We start from the raw sequence: 24,728 nt of genomic DNA, 5'->3' as shown, positions 1-24,728 counted from the left end.
TGCAGATTGGACCATTCATAGTAGTAATCTACGAAGGAAAAGCAGAGCAAAAAAATGGGAACCAACAACAAAGCGCGAAATTCAAGTGTTTCTTGCGTTGAATATTTTGCAAGGAATTGTGAAAAAGTCTGATGTTGAGCAATACTGGAGTAAGAGACATTCAACATCAACTCCATTTTTTTCCAAAATTATGTCTTACCGACACTTTTATCTTATTTACCGGTGTTTACATTTTTCTGATGATACCGAATTTGATGCTAAAATACACGAGTGTTCAAAACTGCAGAAACTGTGGCTGATCATCAAGCATTTGAATACTCGTTACCGAGAAACTATCACACCTGAAAGAGATGTGACAATCGATGAGAGTTTGATGCTGTACAAGGGAAGATTACACTGGAAAGAGTATATACCTCTAAAGAGATCACGATTCGGCATAAAAAGTTTTATTTTATGTGAATCGAAGTCAGGTTATATGTATCAACTTATTATATACACTGGGAAAGGTACACTTTTTGATGATTACCAGCATTTGTGCAAGTCCTCTCAAGTAGTGATGACACTTATGCAGCCACTATTGAATAAAGGATACTGCCTAACGGCAGACATATATTACACATCACCAGAACTTGCAGATATCCTTATCAACCATCAAACATATATATGGAACCCTCAAACTTACCAGAAAGGATGTCCCAAAAGAATTACAGAAGAAAAAATTAAAATTCGGAGAAATCTGTGCGTACCAAAGAGGGAAAGTCTGTATAATGAAATGGATGATAAGAAAGCTGTATCTCTATTATCCACAATACACAACCCTATAATGATTGAAGTGCCACCTTACAAGGATAAAGTCAGAAAGAAACCAAAGGTAGTGATGGAATATAATAATACCATGGGAGGTGTTGATAGAATGGATCAGCATCTCACCAATTATCCAGTCACAAAGAAGAGATGAAAGAAATATTACAAAAAAATATTCTTCCACCTTTTAGATGTATGGCTGTGGAATGCATTCGTTTTATACCAGAAGCATGGAGGAAAATACTTGCATTTGAATTTCAGACTTGATATAATTGATCGCCTGATTGAAAGACACGGGACTGTAAATGAAAAAAAGGACGACCAGGAATTTTGCTCAATCCCTTACGATTGACTGAAAGGCACTTTTTAGAAGTGATTGCTCCCAGCGACAAAAAACTGAGACCAACGAGGCAGTGCTTTGTGTGCTGCTCTAAAAGAAACGATTTCGGAAAAAGAGTGAGAAAAGAAACTAGATATTTTTGTCCCGACTGCGATGTTGTACTATGCTCATCACCGTGTTTTAAAATTTTTCATACAAAAGCTGAATTTTAAAAGACATTAGATGTAAGTATAATAATAAATTCTCTTTTCTAATATCCATTTCTGTAAAGTGTTTTCCCAGATTGCTTATTTCACCGGAAAAAAAGCCAACTTTAAGTAAAAATGTAACTTTTCGTTGTAAATAAAAATTATCATAACTTCATAAATTCAACACTTATAATAGTTTTGACTCTTGATTTGAGTTTCTATAATCAATTTTAAAATAAAATTGTTTTTGAAAAATATGCTTATTTTTTGACACAATATGTCAGAAAAAAGAGGCTGTTAAGTGGTTAAGTAAATACATAATATTTTATTACTTATATGATAAAGTAATGGTATTTATGTTGCCTTTACATTGTTGCAATTTATTGATAAATAGTTTATTAGATTTTAAAGGTTTTGTCTAAAGATGTTACGTTTTAGTATTTATTTGAACCATACTTTAGCATTTTCTGATGTATGTGAGATTACCCTCAATAAGAACAGGGGTTAACAATAACTAAGCTAATTTTATTATGGAATTAATAAGATGAGATTAACATAAAATTAAAACAGAAACTGGTTAACCACACAAAGAATCAATAGTTCATAACAGTTCTTGCACAGCAAGTCTCTCACAGGACTTTCATTTATGAGGGCATAACTAGAAATCTTAAATCCTTTTAACAGTCCATGATATAAACCAAACAGGACATGTCTTGCCTTGAGAGAATACGTCTATTCTCATAACACATTGTCATCTTGGACCCAGAATGTAAGCCTTGAAGGAATCTTCTGCTCACGAGAACACGTCTTGTTCTCATCAGGTCCAGTGATCTCCTACTTCTGCAAGCTGGGCTACGCTGGCATCACCTCGCTGGATATTCCTTGAATCACCATTGGTCGTCGATGCACATTCTTCCCACATGTGTATGGTTGAAAATGTAAATCTTTTGTTATATCACATTCAAACATATAATGATCGATAGTTCCTGTAGCTCCACATGCATCTATGTGATGTAAATTAAAACAATGTAGATATGATGCAAAAGGACCATGAGCTGTTAAAAAGAATGATATGGTGCAGCTAGTTGAAATAAGGTGTCTTGATGGAGTAAGATATGAATTTGAAGGTCCTTCTACTTGTTTCTTCTTGTGACTATTTTTCATTTCAGGGTGATAAAAGATCTTTTTCTAAACCTGATTTTAAATAAGAAATTGGGTAAGGTATGGTTATCAGTTGCATTGTGGAACTGTTTGCTGCTTCTTTTGATTTTCAGTCTGCTATTTCATTGCCCATTGTGCCTACATTAGCTTGTGTCCAATACAGTTTTGGTATCAATTGTTGAGAAAATTTGTCAGCAGTAGTTGAATTTCTTTAATGAGTGGTGAACGATGTTGTCCTATTATAGCTTGTACTTCAGAGGCACAATCTGTGATAATAACACTTCTTTCCAAAAATCGTTTCCTGAATTTTATTGCTTCTCCGATGGTTAGTAGTTCAGTTTGAAAAACTGAATTATTAATTTTAAGTTTGATATTCCAGTTTTTGATTTGGGTACCATTACAGTAAGTACTGCCAACTCCTATTTCTGTTTTAGAACCGCCTGGGTATAATGTATTGGAAGACATTTTAAGGATGTTTAAGTATTAGATTTTCCATAAACACTTGCATGGGATGTACTACGTCAAAGTTATATTTGAGATCATAGTTGGATGGAAGACAAGTATTATTGTTGAAATATCATGTTTGTTTTAGTTTTGTAATTTTTGTTTTAATGGCTTCTTTTTGCATAGTTATTGGCAGGATACCTGTAATAACTTGTAAAGCACTTCTAAGAGTGGTGCGATATGGTTAAAGAAAGCAAAAATAGTCTTTGAAAGGACGTTAGTTGTCTTTGAGCATGTTTATTTAGATTAATTCCCCAGACAGAAGCTCCATGGAGTATTTTTTCTATTACTGTTAAATACCAGATTTTTTGTAACTTCGGTGCTATTCCCTAAGTACTAGCTGATGTAGATCTAAGTGAGTTGGAGAGAATTAAAAATTTTATTTTTGATGTAGTTGATGTGCTATGCCAGGATAGACGATTATCTATTAAAATGCCCAAATACGTTATACTATTTTCAATTTTGATTTTATCTTGTCCAATTTTTATAATAGGATTTTGTATATTTCTTGTTGATGATCCCGGTTTTGGTAAGTATGTAGCTTTGCATTTTAGAATTAAGACTGACAGATATTCAGTTTAACAGTAAAATTTTATTCTATTGGAATTATTGAATCCAAAAGTATGCCATGAAAATACTCCTCATATTTTAGTTAAGCTACTGTCAGTTTGTAAGTTTGATATCCTGTAAGGTTGTAGTGACATTAGGTTATTTCAAAGCAGAAGAGGTGAAAAATTAGCAATATCCTCAGTGGGGTTCGAACCTCAGACACCTTGAATATGTGCAGAGTGTACTGACCACTACACCATGAAGGCGGAAGAAATACCTCATATACCCCCCCTTTTAAATGGCAATATACCCTAGGGATTAGGGGACACAATCACCAAATCCTGGTGGTGGAGAATCATCATCCACCACCCTTTTTAGTTCGGGCGCCACTGTAAAGACATTAGATTATTTCAAAGCAGAAGAGATGAAAAATGAGCAATGCCCTCGCCGGGACACGAACCACGTATTTCTCGAATACGCACCAAGCGTGCTGACCACTACATCACAAAGGCATGCTAAGAAGGTGGGAGAAATACCTTATAAGGTGAATGCTTGATTTTGCGCTTTTTATGCAATATTTTGATTCTTTAAATTCTGTGAAGCAACAGCAATCTAAACTTATAGGATCATGCAACAATTTTTAAATCATCTTAGTCTAGAATTCCTAAGTACGAGTTCACAGAAGCTAATCTTGTTTTTGAAAATATAGTACTCATGGGTCAGAATCTATTATTCCCCGGTAGAAATCCATCAACAACAACAAAATTCAAAGATGTTATTGTACCACTTTTTCTACAAAAGGTGTGATTTTACCAACTGTAATAAACAACTTTGCCCATTTGCTATTGAGGAGCTATTTTCTATTGTACATTTGTCTTAAGTAAACTATTTACTATGCACTGCATTATTCTTGGTATGTTTTGTATAACAGATTGGTTCCAAAGAAAAAAATAAAAAAAGCAAAGAGCTTTTATAATGCCAAAATTGCTAGAATCAGCTAGCATATCACTCACAAAATCATTCGCATTTCTAGTTTTGCTCATCCTAACTAATATACTTACAAAAGTAAAACTGGTTCCCATAATAAGGTAGATAGTGAATATATGCATTGCCACACTACAATTGGAAGAGATCATGCTTTGAAAAAAAATCAAAAAGGTTTTTTTATTTATTTATAATGAAACAGTATACATGTGAAGGCTCACTGTCTTGGGAAGAGTGATTTTAATGAAGCCTTCAACAATCTCGCAATATAGAAAAAAAAGCACTGATAAGTAACTAAAATATTCTTTATGCAATTAGACAATCTTTACAAGGAATTGAATCACATATAAATCTATTAAATTACAACTAAAAGAAATTTTGAGAAAAACAGCTCAAAGAAATGAATAAAAAAATAATTTTTCATATCAAAGCACTTTCAGATAAAATTTCATATAAAAATAAAAATTTTAATACTAATAATAGACAAATACATATTTAAAACAATCAATATATCACAAAAATATATTTGTTACTGAATAGTGTAACCTCCATCTACAGGTAATTGAGCTCCAGTAATCATGCGGGAATCATCACTTAGAAGGAATACAACTGCTTTGACAACATCCTGGGGCTCTGTAAAATATTTTAAATACACGTATTAACATTCAAAAGTAAGTGTAAATTACACATGTAATGCTTTTCATATACAAAACTTACCCATGCAAATTAATAATGCACTAAAAAATTCAATGCATGCAGTAAAACAAATTGATAAAAAATACCAAATATATCTTTACCATGCAATATAGAGGATGATTACAAAATATCTAGCAAAAATGTAAAGGCAGATAGAGGGAACCAAAATAAGGTAATTTTGTAACAAAATCTGTGCATGGAAATGGCATATTAAGATGACAAGTAAAAATATCTTTTGGCATAAACTATCATTATCTCTGGGGATTTTAAGCAATATGCATTGGCTACACGAATGCAGTGTTCATTAGCATGCATTTCATCTATGGTGTTGCAATATGGATTTTGTCTATGGAAAATCTGCATTATCAATGATGTAAATGATAAAAATAATTAGTGATTTTTAATCTGACGGTTTTGATTCTTAATAATTTCTCAAAAGATTTATTTTCTAAATATAAAAATCAGTAACTTTGGTCATGTCACCAACTAATGGAAGTCACAGTTTGTACCTGTCTGAGTACAATCTTATGGTCTAAATCTTCTTGACACAGTTTTAAATTATAATATATCACTGCACAATATAACACTCCTTTAAGTTAGGAAAAAGGCCTCCTTCCACTATTTAGCTTAAAGAAAAGCAATGAAGAATTTATATGGAAGAGGAACAATATACTAAAACAAGAGTTAAATAAATTTACCATTCAGTCTATTATTAAAAGGGTTGCAAACAAAATTACTGAATCATGATTTTTGTTTCAAACATACATTAATTTGATCACAGAGAAGTTACTTATGCAATTTATTAGAATGGACATCTATGAGATAAATGCAAATAGATATATCATTTACTTTCATCTTATAATCCTCCATTTTAATATAAATTCCTGTAAAAATATAGTTTCCTAAGCCAGATCTGCCTTTGTAAGTTTCTACGTCTGTAAAGGAATTTTTGGTACTTCCAATATTATCCCATCGACCAGTGGCAGAAATTTCGGCAACAATTGCCAAACAGCAGTCAAGAACTGTAAAAGATATGTTCACCCACAACTGGCATAAATTGCACTATTTGGCCAATTGATGAAATAATACATAAGCAATGGATTTTTTAATCATCCTGCATTTTCCTACACTATTAATTTACCAAAGGCTCAATGATTAATAAGTTACATTATATATACTATCGTACATAAAATATGTGATTACAGTAAAATTTTACTTCAGAAAAATGCATCATACCGATATAAAAAAAAATCCGACTTTGAATATATTATATATATAATAATCAGTTGCATTTTAATCAGAGAAAATATAAAACATTAATTTATAAAATACATACCACAAAATTTTCCTAAAGGAATTTTAGCTTTCATAGGATCTCCAACTTTAGGATCTCCCCATGCTTTCTCTCCCATTTCTGTCAAAACAACTGTCGGATTTACACTATTGACTCTGATCTAAACATAAGAATATGATTTTTCAAGAACTCATGTATTATTGATGAGCATTTTAAAGACAGAAATTGTTTTCACTTCAATAATCTCCATAATTAAAAGTACTAAAATATGCTATTGAAAGTGAATAGGCAAAATAAAAGAAGGGGAGAAATTTGTTTTGTTTTTTGGAGTTGCATAAGTTTGTTTATTTCACAGCCTTTAATAAATTAGTAGAAATTTAGAATGGTGCACTGTAATTACTAAAAATTAAAAAAATAAAATTTACAATAGCAGTCAAATTAAAACAATAAATAATTGCAAAACATATTTAAATTTGCTTTAAGAGATGTGGGCTTATCATAAATTTAGCAGATGCAGGCTTAAGTAATAAAATAATCACAAATTTTGTTCCAATATTTAGTACCATGTAGACTATTAAATCACATTGTTAGTAATGGGAATATGTTGAGTAAAGCAATAAAATAAACTTGAAATAAATTCTTTTACACAAGAAAAATTTTAACAACATAACAGATTTTTAAAAACACCATTTGAACGACTCTCATATATTAAAATACACATTACTGATCACATTTAAGTGAATAATTATTTTCCCTAAATATGTAGCATCATACTTAGTTAGTTCTTATTGATGAAGATGAGAAGAGTTAGAGAAATAAGTAAGAAATCAGGCATCTGATCAATTTCTTCCATGGTCAGAAAGAAGTCACTGAGGTACAAGAAAATTAAGAATAATTATGCCATATTAAAATTATACGTTTTTAGAAAACTGTGCATTAAGTATATATACAGGCAGACCTCAAGTTTCGAACATAATTGATTCCTGAAAATGTGTTCAAATGTTGTAAGTTCGAAAGTAGAGAGATGTAAAAATAAATAAATAAATAAAATTGCATTTAAAAATATTTATTTATCAATAATATTATTTATTTATCAATGTTCATAAATAAGTTAATGAAGTGTTTTCTTCATAAACTTGTCATGAGTTAGCAAAATATCAGCTCTTTTTTATCTGTTGATAAAGAGTTCTGTCATATGCTACATCTTTTGCATTTGCTCTATGTACTTCACATATATGTTCGCCATTAGGATTACATGCTTCCACAGTAATAGAAAATACGTAAAGATGCACAAAGGCTTCATTCATATTTTTTATTGTTAAAGTCCTGACAATTATATTAGCTTCTTCTTTCTCACTTTCATTGTGTATTTCATTTAACAATTCTTGCTCAATTAAGTATTTATTTGAGGTACTAAGTGTGAGTTGTTGGTTTTTAGCTGAAACAACATAATAAAATGAAGATAAAGTCTTGGTACCTTAATGGTATTTTATTGAATTACAAACAACACTGCCATATTAATACTAAAATCCTTTATTTTTTCAATTCTAGCAGCAAAACTAGTAATTTCCTCTTCAGAAAACAAAATATTACATTCTAAAAAGAAATCAGCATGAAAACTGCTGCCTCGAAAAGATAATACAATAATATGAAAAGTGATCACAGATTAATCAACTCATTAGCATCTTCGTTGCTGATCTCCAAATTTAGTTTATTCTTTAGGCTAACTACTTTATCTGTAATAGTTTCTAATGCATTTATAATATCATTAATGCTTTGTGTTCATAATTATTTTCAGAAACATTTTATTTCAGTCTGAGAATCTCCAATATTGTTTATATATTATAGTTTTTCCAAAAATTTCTCAATATAAGCCCACCTTCCCTCCAGTTACCTTGATGCACAAAATGAAAAGTGAACCAATCTTTAAATATAAATGTAGTAACTCAAACACTTTTATTTAATTTCCAAAGGAAGGAAAGCAATTCTTTATTTTTCCTTTTCAATGCTCTCGGACATTTGCTTAATTTTTATTTTTGGACACTGACTTTAACTTTAAATCAGAATTTTTCCAATATCAACAAAAATCTTTAAAAAATATTAATGAAAAAGCCACAATATTTACTTGAAATGGACCCAGTTCTAAAGCCATAACTTTTGTCAATTGATCTAATGCTCCTTTAGATGCACAGTAAGTAGCATGTTTTGGTATAGCTACCAGTGCAGCTTGACTAGAAATATTAACTATGGAACCACTTGCACCTCTCTCCTTCAGACTATTTGCAACCACCTGTAACATATAAACAGTTATCTACAAAAAATCTACAAATATCTACCAAAAAAATTTGAATAAAAATTAGCTACATAATCTAAAACTACAGCATTAGAAAAACTTTGAAAAGTAATTTTTATTTCTGAGCTTTAAATGCTTCATTTGTTTTAAATCTAAGAATTAACATTACAAAGGTTGAACACTTTTTATTAAACTAAGTTCAAGCAGAAAAAAAATGGTAATAAATAATAATACTAATAACTGCAATTTCAAAATTTCACATCACAACCTAATGCCTCATAGAAGAGTTTACCATTTTTTTTTTTAATTAAAAATTTTAAATCCCTATATAAATGAAAATAAAATTCATTTTGGACCAGTTACATCACATCTTGCTTAGAAACATCTTTTATTAACTAAGATAATGCTACAATTTTTTTTAAATTATCAGTTTTGCATTTTATTAAATATATTTTAGTACACTTGTGTGCAAAATTAAAAGAATTTGCACATATTTCAAATTTCTGAAAAACTAATGGACAGATTTTAATGAAATTTGGTATAAATTTACATTTATAACAGGTAAAGAAGCAATTCAAAAGTCCTTTTACATACGCATAATTATGAGTAGAGATTGTAATGCAGCGATGTCCAAAATCCACTTTGTGATATTGAATTGAGTCTAATATGGGGTATGGTTCTCTCTTACAGCCAGAAAAGTTTTGCAGCATGATGGCATAATGGACAGGAGGCAGCAGATAAGTCTCTTGGCAGTCAATCCCACTTCTGCAGCAAGGCAGTTTTCAACTCCAGGATGGCGAAACGAAACTGCTCTCCCAAGAGTGTCCCAGACATGCTCTATAGGGTTAAGGTCAAGCTATCTGGCTGATCAATTCATGCAGCGAATATCCTCACTTTCCAGGTAAGCCCCAAAATGAACGAACATTGTTTTCCATTAACAGAAAACCAGGACCAACTATGCCCCAGAAAAGTCAAACATAAGGGCTCTTAATATCTCTCACAGGAAGAAGATCTATATGATCTAATCTATATGAAGGAGGAATGGTAGTGTGTTTCAAGCTCTGAGCCGATAGATATCCTGATAATCAGTGCACGAATAATAACGAAATTACAAGAAATCTTATGAGTGGGTAAAAGGTGATTATGTTGCTCAGAGAGTTAAAGATCTTATGCTTTGTTGAATGCTAACACTCTAAAATTAATTATATCTGAGAATACATGAAGACATCTTTTGCATGATAGTAACACTTATTTAGGTAAATGAATTCCAAACACTAATTCCAGATTTATTCCATTATTTATCAGGCAGTTTCTGGGCATGATTTTATCTACAGATTTTATTTTGCAAGATATGATTTTCCATGTTAACTAGAAACAAAACATTTCTTTCGGGAAATTAAAAATTACAGATTAGCAGAATATTGATAAAAATCTGATGGACATGAGTAATTTAATTTTGCTTAATAGCAAAGCTTTACTTGCTATTTTATTGAATTGGGTGAATCTTTACATTATGGTAACTTGGCGATTTTTTGGCAAAAATTTGGCGCTCAACCCTGCTACAGCAACCTGCTAGTTTTGTTTTGGACGCCATTTTGTTTTCACGAAGTAACGGCACGTTTTTTTTTTTTTTCATACTCAACATTTTTTTCCAACAATCTGCTAGCCGAAATACGTTTATGCTAGAACTTTTATGGAACAAAAATGCTTAATCATGACGAAGATTAGGTGCGAAATTGGGAGAAATGTCGCCAAATTACCTGTTACCATATTCTAAAGATTAGCCTTGAATTGTTTTAGCAATTTAGTAGGAATATATTTGTTTGGATAAAGTTCGTTTGACCATATTAAAAAAAAAAAAAAAAAAAAAAAAAAAGATGTAAATGTTTTTAAGTACTTTTTTTTCACAACCACAAAAGTTGAAGCTCATGCCAAATTTGTACCAATCATTTCACCAGAAGTTTGGAAGGAACAGATCACTTTTTACTTACTTTAGTTATGTAAGTTAAATAATCAACAGATGCAATTTATGGATAGAAAGAACTTAAACAAAGATGAGCTCACATTTACACCAACCATTTGATGGAAGTTAATAATAAATCACTCATTATTTAATTACATAAGCAACAGCTCCAAGTTCTGTAACGGCTCAGTTATTGCATGAATAATAATTACTATTAATTTCAAGTATTTTATATTTTTTCATGTGTTTTAATTACTTGGTAAAATTAACTGTTTTGTTAATATTCATATTTATATTTCCTTTATGCTAAACAAGCAACAAGTAGTTATTCATGATTATTTTAGCTTCAAAAAAAATTTTTTTTTCTGTTGTTTTTGTTATTTACAGTAGCAGCTCCATTTGATAGCTGATAAATAAATGCAGCAAATTTAGCTATCTGTTATTGATTCTTGCTGCTTCTAAATTATAATTCAATTTGAATACTGTTAGTCAAGACAACAGTTTGGGATCATGGCTATTAACACATACTTTTTTTTAATACCAGGATCTTGTAACTTTAAAAAATTCCCTTGTAAGCTATTCTGCAGAATGCTGGTTCCAAATTTTAATCATTTTTTTCAAAATGTGAATGGAGAAATATCAGTTAAATTATCTTATTAAGGATTAAACAGGATTCACTGAAATCAAAGCAAAGATCTCACTTGTATGTAGCATTATGACTATCTACCACTGGTGCTAAAATATGTTAAAATCCCACTGTTTGGCAAGTTTCTTTCTTTCTTTCTTCTTTTTCTTTTTTGTTAAAAATGTTGACAGAAAAATATGTACTGATATAAATAAATGAATAAAAGTTAAGAATACATCTAATGAAAAAAAAAAAAAAAACTTTAAAATTTAATAATTAAACCATCTAAAAACCCCCCTTAAAACTGGAGGGGGGAACCACCACCTTTCGCTTTCAAATAAATTAACTGAACATTCACCTTGACCTTATAATCAGTAATTTTGTTACTTCAGTGTTATTTACATTTGGGTTTGTAATTGCAGATTTATGTGTTTTATTTCGATGATGGAAAATCAGTTTCTTATACAGCATAATGAAGCTAATTCTTACCTAAAATATATAAAAAATGTGTTAATTTATGAATACATTTTTAATGAATCTTCTTCAATATTACTGTTGTCATATTTGTTCAAAATATTTTGTTTACATCAGCACTCTAATCTTGTATATACAAACTGGGAAAACAGTAATATTTCATAACATTCATTAAATTACAGCTGTTCATGTACAGTCTAACAATCTTATGATTAAGACACAATAACACGCCGAATAAATACTAATTCAGAAGTCAAACAACAAAAATTCATTTCAAACAACAAAGATTCATTTGCGGTTTTGCAGCTGAAGATGATGGTTCGGTAAAACCATCGAAACTAGTCCTGTGAAAATTTTGTAAATTAACGCTGATTTTTGTTGTTTGACTTCTGAATTAATCTTATGATATTTGTACAAGATTCTCTACATCATCAAATTATTTAAATATATAAAAATTCTATGATTGCAGAATGTACTACAAAATTGATTTCTTTCAGTTATCACTATGAATATAATTTCTAACTAGTAAAATCTCAAATATAAATAATGCTGCAATCATAAATGATTAAGATAATAATGAAACATACTTGAGAAATATTTATAACAGCTTTCACATTCACCGAAAAACACCTGCAATAAATATTAAAAATTATAATAGAATTGAATGATCTAAGATAAAGAGAAGATTTTAAAATATTTATCTTTTTATTACTTACTAAAACACAGCATAATTTACCTATCAAATTCTTCTTCTGTGACACATCCCACATCTTGTAAAGAAGCAACACCAGCATTATTAACTAAGAGGTCTACAGGTCCTAAACTTTTAATGACATTTTCAGTTTCTCTCCAGTTTTTAATATCGGCACAAACAATTTCAATTTGAGGAGCCTATAAAATAAAAGAGAAATAACTTCATGTTTTATAAAAATTTCAGACAATTAAATTTTAGATGAAAATTATAAGAGACATAAATATGGATGAATTTTCTTCAAAGATATTATGCAGAAAAATTAAACATCATTAAATTCAATTTATTGAATAGCATAAAATCTGATATGCTAATTGATTAGCATAAAATCTGCTATATCTACACAAAATAAGAATGAAAAATCATATCCTAAATAATGAATGTAAAACAATCAAAGTTTAACAAATTTAAATCAGATAAAACAATTTCAGAGAAGGTATTAATATTGTGTAAATGTGTTCATGCATTTCAAAAGATAAGCTGATAGAATTCCATTAGCAGTAATATTAATATTGTGGTTAGAGTTGACTTTAGGGTACCCCTTGTATTATTGAGAAATTGTTTCATTTATCGCCAAGTTGTCTCATTTATGACAACCTGAGTAGCTGAATGCTATGGAAACCCTGATTTGACGTAATTGGTTGCAGTGAATATGAACCATGGGAAAAAATTTGGAAAGTGTGTGTAAGATTTTAGGTAAGGGCTTGTGTGTGCTGGATTAGTAAGTTGTTATTTTGTGGTTTACGCGGTAAATTGGCTGAATGTGGTAAGATTAATTTGAAGTTTCTGTAGGATTTGGAATGAAAGGGAAAAAAGCATTAATTGACTGGTGTGTAAATGAACTTAGTAGCCATTATTAAGTGCCTTGTTTAGAACAAAGAAATGTGTATGGTCGAACATCGGATATTTTTTTACTCTTATTTTTGTGAATTTATGTGGCAATACCAGTATACAGATTCTAGTTCAGATAATTTTAGGAAGTGTTTGGACGCTGTTAAGGAATTTTGTTTGACTGAAAACTTGTAAATTCATAAATAAGGTAAGTAGATATTTCCTTCGTGTAGTGCTAAGATGAATTTCCTTTTTTATGTTATTTCATTGTTTGATTTAAAATGTAGTTTATTCAGATTATATATATATATATATTTTATTGGCTGCTTCTTTGACTTTTTAAGTGAATATAGTTCGATGTGTACGTGGACAAAGTCAAGGGAGTGAACAAAACCTAGTTTGTGCAACTCTCTGATGTTTTTTTAAGTGAAAATAGGTCGATGTGTACATGGATATCGAATTTGTGCAATTCTTTGTCTTGTTATTTTGAGTTTCGCAAAAATCGCCGCTATGCAAGCCAAAATCCCATCTGTCCCAAACTAAAAGACTTTCTGGATTCTTGAAGGCAACAGTACTCTTTTGCTAAACACTTTGTATTCACAGTTTTACACTGTTTTTGTCCACCCATCTTTTCTCGCAAACATGAACAAAACATAACTTAGGAAATTACCAAAGACTTCGCATGTTCGCATTAAAATCATGGTTTTAAATGACTGGAGAAAGAGAAAATAACTGACTTCTAATTTCACGAATTTTTTCAGGTCGAAAATGCGTTCTTACCCCAAACTGTGTCTCACTTTTCTCAAAAATCTGATTGAATACAACCCATCCTGTTTACAGAATTATTTACTCCCTCAAGCATTTCCCTCATCACACAACTATTGCTCTCTTTATTAATATTGTCAATTCACTATTCCATTGTTTGAAAAGCCTGGGATTGGATTATTTAATTATAGCAAAGCACATGAGGGCTATCTGCCTAAAGAAAGGGATGCTTTCACAGAGGACTTTCTAAGGGAAACTGGCTCATATACACGTTACACATGGGGAAAACCACGAAAACGCCCATGCAGCCAGACTGTTTGCGGGATTCGAACCTCGGACCGAACTACCAGTGTTCAGCGTCTTTACCGCTAGGCCACTAGTGGACCTCGAAAGCTTGAGAAAAATCATTGTATGAATGACTTCAAAAGATAAGAGCATCGCATATGCACACATCAGGTTTCTCCATGAAAAGTGTGTGCATTACGTGAAGAATATATCTAAAAATTTTTTTTTAATGTAGCTTGAAATTACAGGTGTGCATTATATGCTAGAACATATGTACTTTTTGCAATAAAAAGTTTTATAATGTGTCATTCTATTTCACACTTTATTTAATAAAATAGCTAAATTTATTGGCTCTTACTCCAAATTAATCTTTATAAGTATAACTCCGTTTCACCAAATAGTGTCAATTAACGTTTTAAATCAAAAATAATATTTATTTCGTTTTTTGCAAATGTAAACAACTCTTTAGAAACAACATAAGTAATCTTTTTGTTGCCATTCTCAAAACAACAAAAAACAAATAAAACGATATTAATCAGTATTTAAAGCTTCTGTGTCACCAGTTATTGGCTCCGAATTAATCTTTATAACTCCATTTCATCAAATATTGTCAATCCACATTTTAAATCAAAAATAATCTTTTGAAAAAATTGAATAATCTTTTTGTTGCCATTCTCAAAACAACAAAAAACAAATAAAACGATATTAATCACTATTTAAAATTTCTGTATTAGTTCAAACCACAAATTTACCAGCTATATTTCTTCAGTTTAGAAAAATTTTACTGCAACTAAAATGAGCTAATGATGAAAACATGTTTTCTTATTGGAAGTATTAAGTTGGGCAAGTCTCTATGAGACTGATCTAACTGTTTGGTGCATATTGTCCTAGAATGGAAGAGATCTGAAGAGAAAAACTTTTCTTTTACAGTTACACAGTTTAAGATATAAGAATGGAAATAATATGCAAAGTTAGCTTATGCTGGGCAAAATTGTTCACAAATGTTTTGCATGCATACCTATTACATGCAACACAGTTTAAATAAATTTTATTATTAATTTTCACCCAGTAGATCACTGCCTAATGATATGAAGTTATCTAATACCTTCCAGCATATTTTATTAGAAAATGAAAAATTCTTTTAATACTCCATATAATAATTTTTTTTAAATTAATTTTTATACAGTAATGATATAGCATATTTTTCTGTTAAAACTTACATAATTTTTCTCTGCCCAGTATGGTTAATACCTCCAGATATGGCAGACGTCAATATAGTTTAATGCTTCCCTCTTAAAATCTTCGAAGCATAGAAATCACAATTTTGTTTCTCAATGTGATTCAAAGAAAAGACATTTTTGAGCTTGATTAAAAAAATTAATAAAAATCTAAAAGAGTTCAGATTTTAACGACCACCCAAAAGGGTTTATGAAGATATTTTTATGCTTTCATTGAGCTCGCAGTCTACCAATCTGCTGTTGCTGTCATTCCTGCTTACCCATGACCCAAGTTATTTAAGCATCATTTCATGCCATATAGAATTCAACAGCATCTCTTTCTAAATTTCTGACATAGAGTCTCGCGCACTAGAGATAAAAGTGTTTTATTCTGTACAGTGTTGCCACTACTTGCTTTCAAATTATTACGTCTGATAATCAAAAATTCAATAGAGTTTTATAAAATATGAGATATAAAATTGAAAGTTAAAAATCCAGGCCTCCAGGTACACACGTTTGGGTGGAGGAGGCCTATATTATGCGAAATTTGATGGCTCTAAACACCAGTGCTTTTACTGTGTAAACACGGTTACCGTCTAGCCCCAACAATTTGAAACGTGATTCACCATTTATAGTAGATGACACAAAATCCTGTTTCAAGACTAATGCCCCTTTAGGCTTAAAAAAATAAATAAATAAATAAACAAGCAAGGCAAATAAGGGCAATTTGTTTAAGCTCCTTTTCAATACTAACTGAAGAATCTGAATGAAATCTGAAGGTCTCGTAACTTTTTATCCGACTACTAATACATGCCACTGTGATCCCATGCCATACAGAAAGACATAAATGTGCATGTCGTACCTGGGATTTGTATCTGAAGCCTTTTGGTATGAGAATCTATCAACCTGCACTGACCACTATAACATTCGAAAGAGTTTTACTCAAATAAAATATTTTATTAAATCACAGAAATTGCAAAAATAATCATTATTATTTGTTTATAATTATTATCAAAGTTTTTACTTCTTGCTTATGTAGTTTTTTAAGTTAAGTATATTTCTAAGATGGTCTCTCTTTATACTTTTAAAAATGTTTTATGGGTTGTTAAAGCAAAATTTGAAACTGTAAAACATTAATCTGAGACATTAAAAAATAAACTATATTGCAGAATTAACAGAAAAATACCAGTAGTTTAATATTATTTCACAACGACATATTTGTAAGCTTTAAAGATCAAATTCTGCAATCTGAAGATTACATAAAAAATTATAATATTTTTTATATCTCACTGACATAACATTTAATCAACATTTGCAGAACTTGGCTATGATGCTTACAAGAATCACATGAGAATAAACCATACTTTTAAAGTTATTTGTAATCTTAATTTATAGAAATGTAATGAAAGAACTAAGTATTTACAAAGTTTCGAAACTAAATTTATTTATACTGATATAAATGAATAAATAGTTTTATTCCAGAGTTTATTAAAGATTCTTATAGAAGATCACTGTTGTAATAAAATGTAAATTTACACCAAAAAATGACCCAAGTTATTAAGATTATGATAAAAAGAAATGTATTAACATACTTGAACGGTTCTTGTTTAAATAACAAATAATCTAATGGTAATACATAAAAAGAATAATAATTATATTACAATTGGAACACAATTTGAATACTTTCTAATATACTAAATTCATGACTTATCTCAACAAACTAAACTGGTACCTCATTTTTCAGTTCATCTAAATGAACCTTGGTTCGACTAAGAGCAATAACATCAGCTCCGCGTTTCGAAAGTTCAATAGCAACAGCTCGGCCAATGCCTAAAAGTAAATAAAATGATTAAAGCAGATGAATAAAATTCATTAAAAATACAAAAATATAACATTATTTTCTTTCTGCATATGTTCTTATGATATTAAGAAATGACATAACCTAGTTTAAATAATTTGATTTAGGCAAAGCCCCTAAAGCCTTATGAAATGTCATGAAAAACCAAAAAATTTATAAAAACAACATAAAGCGTTTCATGACAGGGTTAATCTTCGGATTATGGTAACTTGGAAATTTTGTGGCGAAAATTTGGCGACCAACTCTACTACAGCAACCTGCTATTTTTTTGGGGGGGACGCCATTTTGAAGTAAAGGCGTCCCCCCCCAAATTCATGAAGTAAAGGCATTTTTTTTACTGAACATTTTTTCCCAACAATCTGCTAGCCGAATTACGCTTATGCTAGAACTTTTATGGAACAAAAGTGCTTAATCATGACGAAGATTAGGTGCAAAATTGGGAGAAAGTGCAGAATCGCCCACTGCTTGCCACATTTTTAAGAATTGCACATACACAGTATCCATGTACACGTTGACCTATTTTCACATAAAAAAAAAAATCCCAGAATAGCACAAAAATGGCATGGCGCACACTCTTGACTTTATCCATGTACACTGCTAAAGTCCTAACTAGTAACCTTTATCGCCTTACCAAAATGTCGCCAAACTACCTGTTACCATATACGGTTATAGAACTTTTAGAATTAATTTTAAACATTAAGATTTAGATGCCTGTTAATACTTTGATATGAACTCATAAAGCAATTTCCCAGGGTTTCCTCTTAGAAAATTAAATATTTAGTTATACACGATGTCCGTGTGCATGCAACTCGGGAAGTTTAAAGTTTGAGAAGTCAAAAATATTCCCTATAAAATTCTGCGTTTTAATATATATTTTTTTAATAGACTGGATACTAGATTCGAAGTTCTTTTATTTCATTGGCTGTATTTTTGTACAGACGAATAAACATATACAGATAGTCAGACAGATATGATTTTACAAAATAATTAGTATTTCTCATCGTGTTTCTGGAAAACAAACGACTTAATATCATTTTACTTTTCAGAAATATGATGCGATTTTAAAAATAAACTTTGCATAATGAATTATACAATAACTAACAAAGAAAAACTGATGGACAGGCTAATGTTTTACCTCGGCCGGCACCTGTTACTAAAGCTCTTTTACCTCGAAAACTAGCTTCCATCTTACTGAGCACCAAATCACGCGCTCATTTCAAAGTCGCTCCAAAGTAAATATTTATACAAATAAAACGTACTAATGCCACAAAGGCGAACAAAGACAAAATATAATAGGAGAAAAGCTTGGAATCATAGCAATAATTAAATTACGCATAAAAAATGTAAAATAGATATATATAAAAATTAAGTAAATATTAAACATTTCTATTTTCGACCAGAAATCGTTTTTTCCTTTAATTAACTAATATTACAAAGCAATTAACGACCGCAAGTTTTCGGAGAATTTCGACACAGATTTTAACCTTCATTCTCTCTTGAAGAAGGGTATCTGGATGCTAGTTTCTTCTCAGCTGTGGCAGTAAGAAGTAATATCAATGACATTATGATAAATTTTAAGCTACAGTATTACACTCAGTTTGTGAGTTGATTAGTGTCTGAAGAAAATGTCTCTTATTCTGGAACTTGATTGGCCTCATCTTAGTTCCATATTCTGACGACATTGTAATATCTAAAGATAATCTTCTTTGTTTGAGAGGAAAGTATTGTTGTCAGGAACATGCTGAGGGTTGAAAATCACGTAATCCTTTCCTAATAGAGGTGCTTTGAACATTCTTGCCTCAACAGGCGCTGCCATTTTCCACGGTCATCTTTAAATCAGAAACATCTGTAACCTTTGTGTGTGCCCATACCTGAATTATCAAGTAAATACCTTAGCATGTTTTAGTTGAGCGGCCTGGAAATGTAGCATATCTCTGTGACAATAGCATCACTTTTAATTACAAAAACCAGGCTTTATTTTATTGATGTTATCAAAAAGCCCAGAACAAAGTCTGTGGGTTTGAAATCAAAAATATACTAGTGGTTGTTCGGAAGCAGCAATCTAAGTAGAAGAGAATGGTGGCTAAATTCTTTGGCATCAGAAGAATCGCTGGTGCTGAACTCATAGAAGAGAGTCACATAGAGCTGGGTCACCGAGGAGTGCTTTCTCAGTGTCCCAGCTCTCAGTGCACGCAGAAGGGCATGCATACATTTTCTCTACTACGATGATGCTCCTTCACATCTCTTCAAATATTTCAGTGATTAGCATGTACTGGACTGCAGATGACAAAGCATTCTATCTGCAGTCCAGATCTCGCTGTGATAATTTCGTAACTTTCTTTTACGTGAACAACAGATTAAAATATGAGAAATTTTCAAATAAAGAGGATTTTCTTATTGCACAGGATAATGAGGGCTCTAAGCTGCATGGAAAAAAAAAAGATAGCTATATGACTGGTTAAATAAATACAGAAGTGTAAAGAGAAAAGTATTTTGAAATATTAAAAAAATAAGGCCTTATTAATGAATTTTCCTAGTGACCTATGTATGAATGTGTCTGAAAATCAATTCTTTAAATCAAATTTTCTAAGAGGCTTTGTGTCGGCAACCATGAACTTTTATAAGACATACTCATAACAACAACTACTACTTTCTTTAACTGAAAGCTTTACCAGTTCTTCTGACCAGTCCAGTTAAATGGTGCTAATTTGAACGATCTTGTTTAAAACCATGCTTCGTAACCCTTCCAAGTACATATAATCCAAAAATTGCATAGATATTCATATAAAAACATTTCTTTCGAAGACTTTTGCAAGGGTAAGTAGATGGCAGCTAGTCTCTAGTTTGATGGTTCATGGACAGTTTTCCGTTTTTCAGATAAAAATGAAGATCGCATTATCTCATTTGAGATTCCGATAATTTTAGGCCTGGCTTTTCTTCTTCCGGAATTTGCAGCTATTTTAACCACAAATTATGACATACTTTACAGCTCCCCCGGGGGGCGTATTTCCAAACCCTACCCCACTTTTCGAATTTTTGACATCATGGACAAATCGACTAGTTTCGCCTGGATGTGAATTCCTGAGCATGCGCTGAAGGGCGAGAAGTAACATAAACAGAACTTTGCCTTCAATTTGTAAACGGTATTAAGTATATTGTCTGAAAGTGTATTCGTTTATGCAATTGCATAATTTTACTGTTTCTGTAATAAGAAAACTTTATTTTGATTTTTTAAAATTAATTTGCTCTTAAGTGGAAAATTTTTCATTTAGTCTAGGATTATTTTAAAATTTGTGTTGTATACATATAGAATGCATTAATTTTTTTTCCAGCAGTATTGGTTTAATGAGCAATTTTTTTCAGAATGGCTTCTGCAGTTGGGAGACGGTCGTCTTAAAAATGACAGTGGCTTGGACGAAGACATTATCGAAATTCCATCTTTGTGTGTGGTCAACAGATCGATAGTAGAAGAAATGTTTGGCTGCGGTAATGAATTCGACTTACAAGAGTTGGCCAGTAAAGCGATTTTATGTCCAAAGAACGAGGAAGCTCTGAAGCTTAATGAAGAAATTCTTTCCACGTTTCCAGGTCAAGTTTTCACGCACTACAGTGCAGACTCGGTTATTTGCGATGACGAAGAAGAACAAGAAACGTATCAGCTGGATTTCATCCACAGCCTGACGCCTTCTGGAATGCCACCTCATCGTCTGAATTTGAAAGTTGGAGTTATAGTTATGCTTCTACGAAATCTACATCCATCGGTTGGACTCTGCAACGGAACAAGGCTCATTGTGAAGAGAATTATGCCAAACGTTTTAGATTGTGAAGTCATCTCTGGACAGAATGCTGGATCGAGAGTTTTCATTCCACGTGTTGAACTTTCACCATCAGATTCAAACCTCCCCTTTCAGCTCAAGCGAAGACAGTTTCCTATCAGGCTTGCATTTTGTATGACTATTAATAAGTCACAGGGACAGACGTTTAAGAAAGTTGGAATTTATTTACCGCTACCAGTTTTCTGTCATGGAATGCTTTATGTAGCTTTTTCAAGATGTTCGTCTATGAGGAATGTTCGTGTTTTAGTGAAAGACACCAAGAAGCAAGGCCGTTTGATGCCCGCATATTTTAAAGTATTCACAAGAAATATTGTTTACAGGGAGGTTCTGCAGTAAAAAAGTTACTCGAGACATTGAAACAGTGAAATTTTTGCAACACAAAATGAAGTTAATCAAGCCAAAGCAAAAATGAAAAAGATTTTAGATTTTTGGATGACTGGGATAAATTGAAGCAAGTCAAGATGAAGCTGAAACAGTTTGAGAATTATGCATTAGTCAGCTTTTATGTCTGTCGTTAAAAAGTGGAATTTGGAGTAGTTAGGCAATCGGAAGCTGTATTATTTTTTCAATGTTGTAAATATTTTTTATAAATTTTCCTTTTCAGGTCTACATACAATTGCGTTCATTAATTTTAAAACGTTTTATGTATTTTTCTTTTTTAGGTATTTATGGAACTGATTTCAATCACATAAAAATATTTCTTTTTCAGGTGTATATAGAAATAATTTGATTCAAATTAAAATGTTTTTATACATTTCTTTTCAGATGTACATAGAACTTGTAAATACTTTTTTTCAGGTGTATATAGAAATGATTTCATTCAAATTAAAATGTTTTTCTTTTCAGGTGTACATAGAACATGCAAATTTTTCTTTTCAGATGTAAATAATTTTTCTTATTCATTGCATGCATTTTTGTAAACACGCACAAATATATATATATCTTAATTGTGTGTGTGTGTATATATATATTTACAATTGCATCAAAATATATATATATACATATTTATATATAGTGATGCAATTTTGTCTATGATTCTGTAACAGCAGACCAGGGAAGGGGCTGATACCTGGGAGAAAAAATAACCCCCTGGTCGATGAGGTTGCAGAGGAGACCCCAGGTGTCAGGCAGTTCATGCCGTCAAAAGCCCACCAATTTTTTCTGTTTACAATTTTTTTTTTCTGTGCAAGTTTTTGAGTTTAGTATAAACTTATAACTAAGTAATTATTATTATTATTATTATTATGATTTTCTTTTCAGATAAATACGGATTGTAGCTCGCCCATCTGGCGTACTTACTCGGTAGATTTAAAAAATTATTTTTTGTTTTTCTTTGAACTATTGACGCAATAACTGATTTCATTCATATAAAATATTTTGTTTTGCATGATATTTAATATACTCAAGGGATAGGCCTGTAATGTCTTTCCCAAAGTTGTGTCTTTTATAAACATAGGTACAGTAAAATATTTTACGGGTTCACACGACCGACATTTTATGAAACGTTTGGAAAAGTTTCTGCGTACTGCCCTACTGTGTTATCCAAAGAACAACAGTTGCAGTACTTCATGATAATGTGTGTACAGCCCCAATAATGGGAGACTAGGACATTTTGGAGTTTGTTCAAAGCTAAAAAAAATATCATTAATGCGGATTCCGACAAAGAAAACAAAATGAATAATGCAGTTCTTGTGGATGATTTTGTTTCATTGATTTTTTATTAAATACATGCCTATATGCATATCTGTGCAAATAAAATGTACTCTAATAAACTTAATTTTGTTGAAAATATGTTTTTTTTTTTTTTTTTTCAATATCCTTTAGCACGAAAAAATTCTTCAGTCCCTTCGGTTTCGTGTTAATAATAACGAAAGTGAGAAAAACAATTTTAATCATAGATTTAAAATTATTTTTCTGTTTTTCATTTAAATATAAAATATTTCCACGAATTTCACACAGAAACTATTTTAGACACCAGTAAATAATTGAGTGGGTGCAGCCCGCCCATCTGCAATACTTACTCGGTAGATTTTTAAAAATTATTTTCTGTTATTTATTTATTTTGAATGCGATAAAAACAGGCGACAAACTAATTTTGTTTATATATATGTACATATATATTTTCAAATGTATATACAGGGGATATTGGATACATAAAACACTATTGACACAATATGAGCTATATCCACACAATGATGGAACAAGGTGTGCAGCAGATGCAAGACATGGGCATGATTCACATGATATTTGATATACTCAAGGGATAGGACTGTAATGAGCAAATGAGTATGTTCCACAAAGTTGCATCTTTTACAAACACCCAACATTCGAATCCCAGTGAATGGGGTGGCTGCATGGATGTTTTTGTTATTTTCCCCATGCGCATACGACCCACTTTCCCTTAAAAAGCCGACAAGAAGGCATCCCTTCCCTTAGGCTGATTGCACTCGAGTGCTTTGCCGTAGCTGAATACGCTACACCACTACTTTACACACGGAGGTAAAAATGACACTTCCTGTGGTCGTTGCCTAATTATTCAAAATATTTTGATAATTGTTATCTGTTCTTAGAATTTCCATAGCATTGCACATATTATTATTTAACATTCTGTTATTTACCAGCAATTTTATAATCTGCAAGTTTTGGTTTTACAATTTTTGATATTTTAAAATTAACACCTTCTTACACAATTTGCAAACGAGTTCAATAGCCAAACATTCCCTTTCATATTACATCTGAAGAACTGTTGTAGCATTATGCAACAAACATTTCGCTGTTCATTAAAATATAGGAACACTTTTCAATCAAATTTTGATTAGAATTTGATGTAGATTGAAAAGTTGTTTTCAACTCAGCTGCCTTTACACTCGCAGTTGTATTCACATTTGATTTTCACGCTGGACTTTTATCATTTGTCATATCCGCTAAATTTTAAGTGTCAGCAATTTTTTCTGCGGTAACAGCATCTACAAATGACCATCTGCCATGAATATTCTTCACACATGCACGAGTTTTATTTTAGAACCGCTGATGCTTTGGGTTTATGATACTACTTGCTAATAGTATGCATTATGATAGCATAAGTAAAAAAAAAATTACCAGTATAATCAAAATAGAACAAATTCACGACTAAAATATTATCAAGAGTCTTAGAAGACCCTTCGAAGAACATTTTTAGAAGGTAAACAAAGATAACTGACGAAAACTGATCAGCTCGAAAACCCACGCTTGAAAAATGTAAACAAACGCCGCCGAAAGCAGTTACAGTTACGACTAAGATCAAAGGTTTGCTCGCAGTTAAAAGTATTAC

At 31.2% G+C, this 24,728-nt stretch overlaps 1 protein-coding gene across 1 annotated transcript; it reads right to left on the bottom strand.

The window, feature by feature from the left end:
- Window positions 1-4,817: 4,817 nt before the first annotated feature.
- On the bottom strand, window positions 4,818-18,870 carry LOC118190755 (L-xylulose reductase-like). The gene is made up of 7 exons (XM_035361527.2): window positions 18,718-18,870; window positions 17,457-17,554; window positions 12,612-12,766; window positions 12,463-12,505; window positions 8,646-8,810; window positions 6,563-6,680; window positions 4,818-5,163 (listed from the first exon to the last, which is right to left on the bottom strand). The coding sequence occupies exons 1-7, from the start codon at window positions 18,767-18,769 to the stop codon at window positions 5,060-5,062; spliced, it is 735 nt and encodes a 244-aa protein (XP_035217418.1). The 5' UTR covers window positions 18,770-18,870; the 3' UTR covers window positions 4,818-5,059.
- Window positions 18,871-24,728: the final 5,858 nt, after the last annotated feature.

This window comes from Stegodyphus dumicola, chromosome 10, assembly GCF_044657685.1.
Source record: "Stegodyphus dumicola isolate Sdum_Otavi_A_Nest chromosome 10, ASM4465768v1".
Lineage (NCBI taxonomy): Eukaryota > Metazoa > Arthropoda > Arachnida > Araneae > Eresidae > Stegodyphus > Stegodyphus dumicola.
Note: the sequence above shows the minus strand (reverse complement) of the source record. Positions and strands in the feature narration are given on the sequence as shown.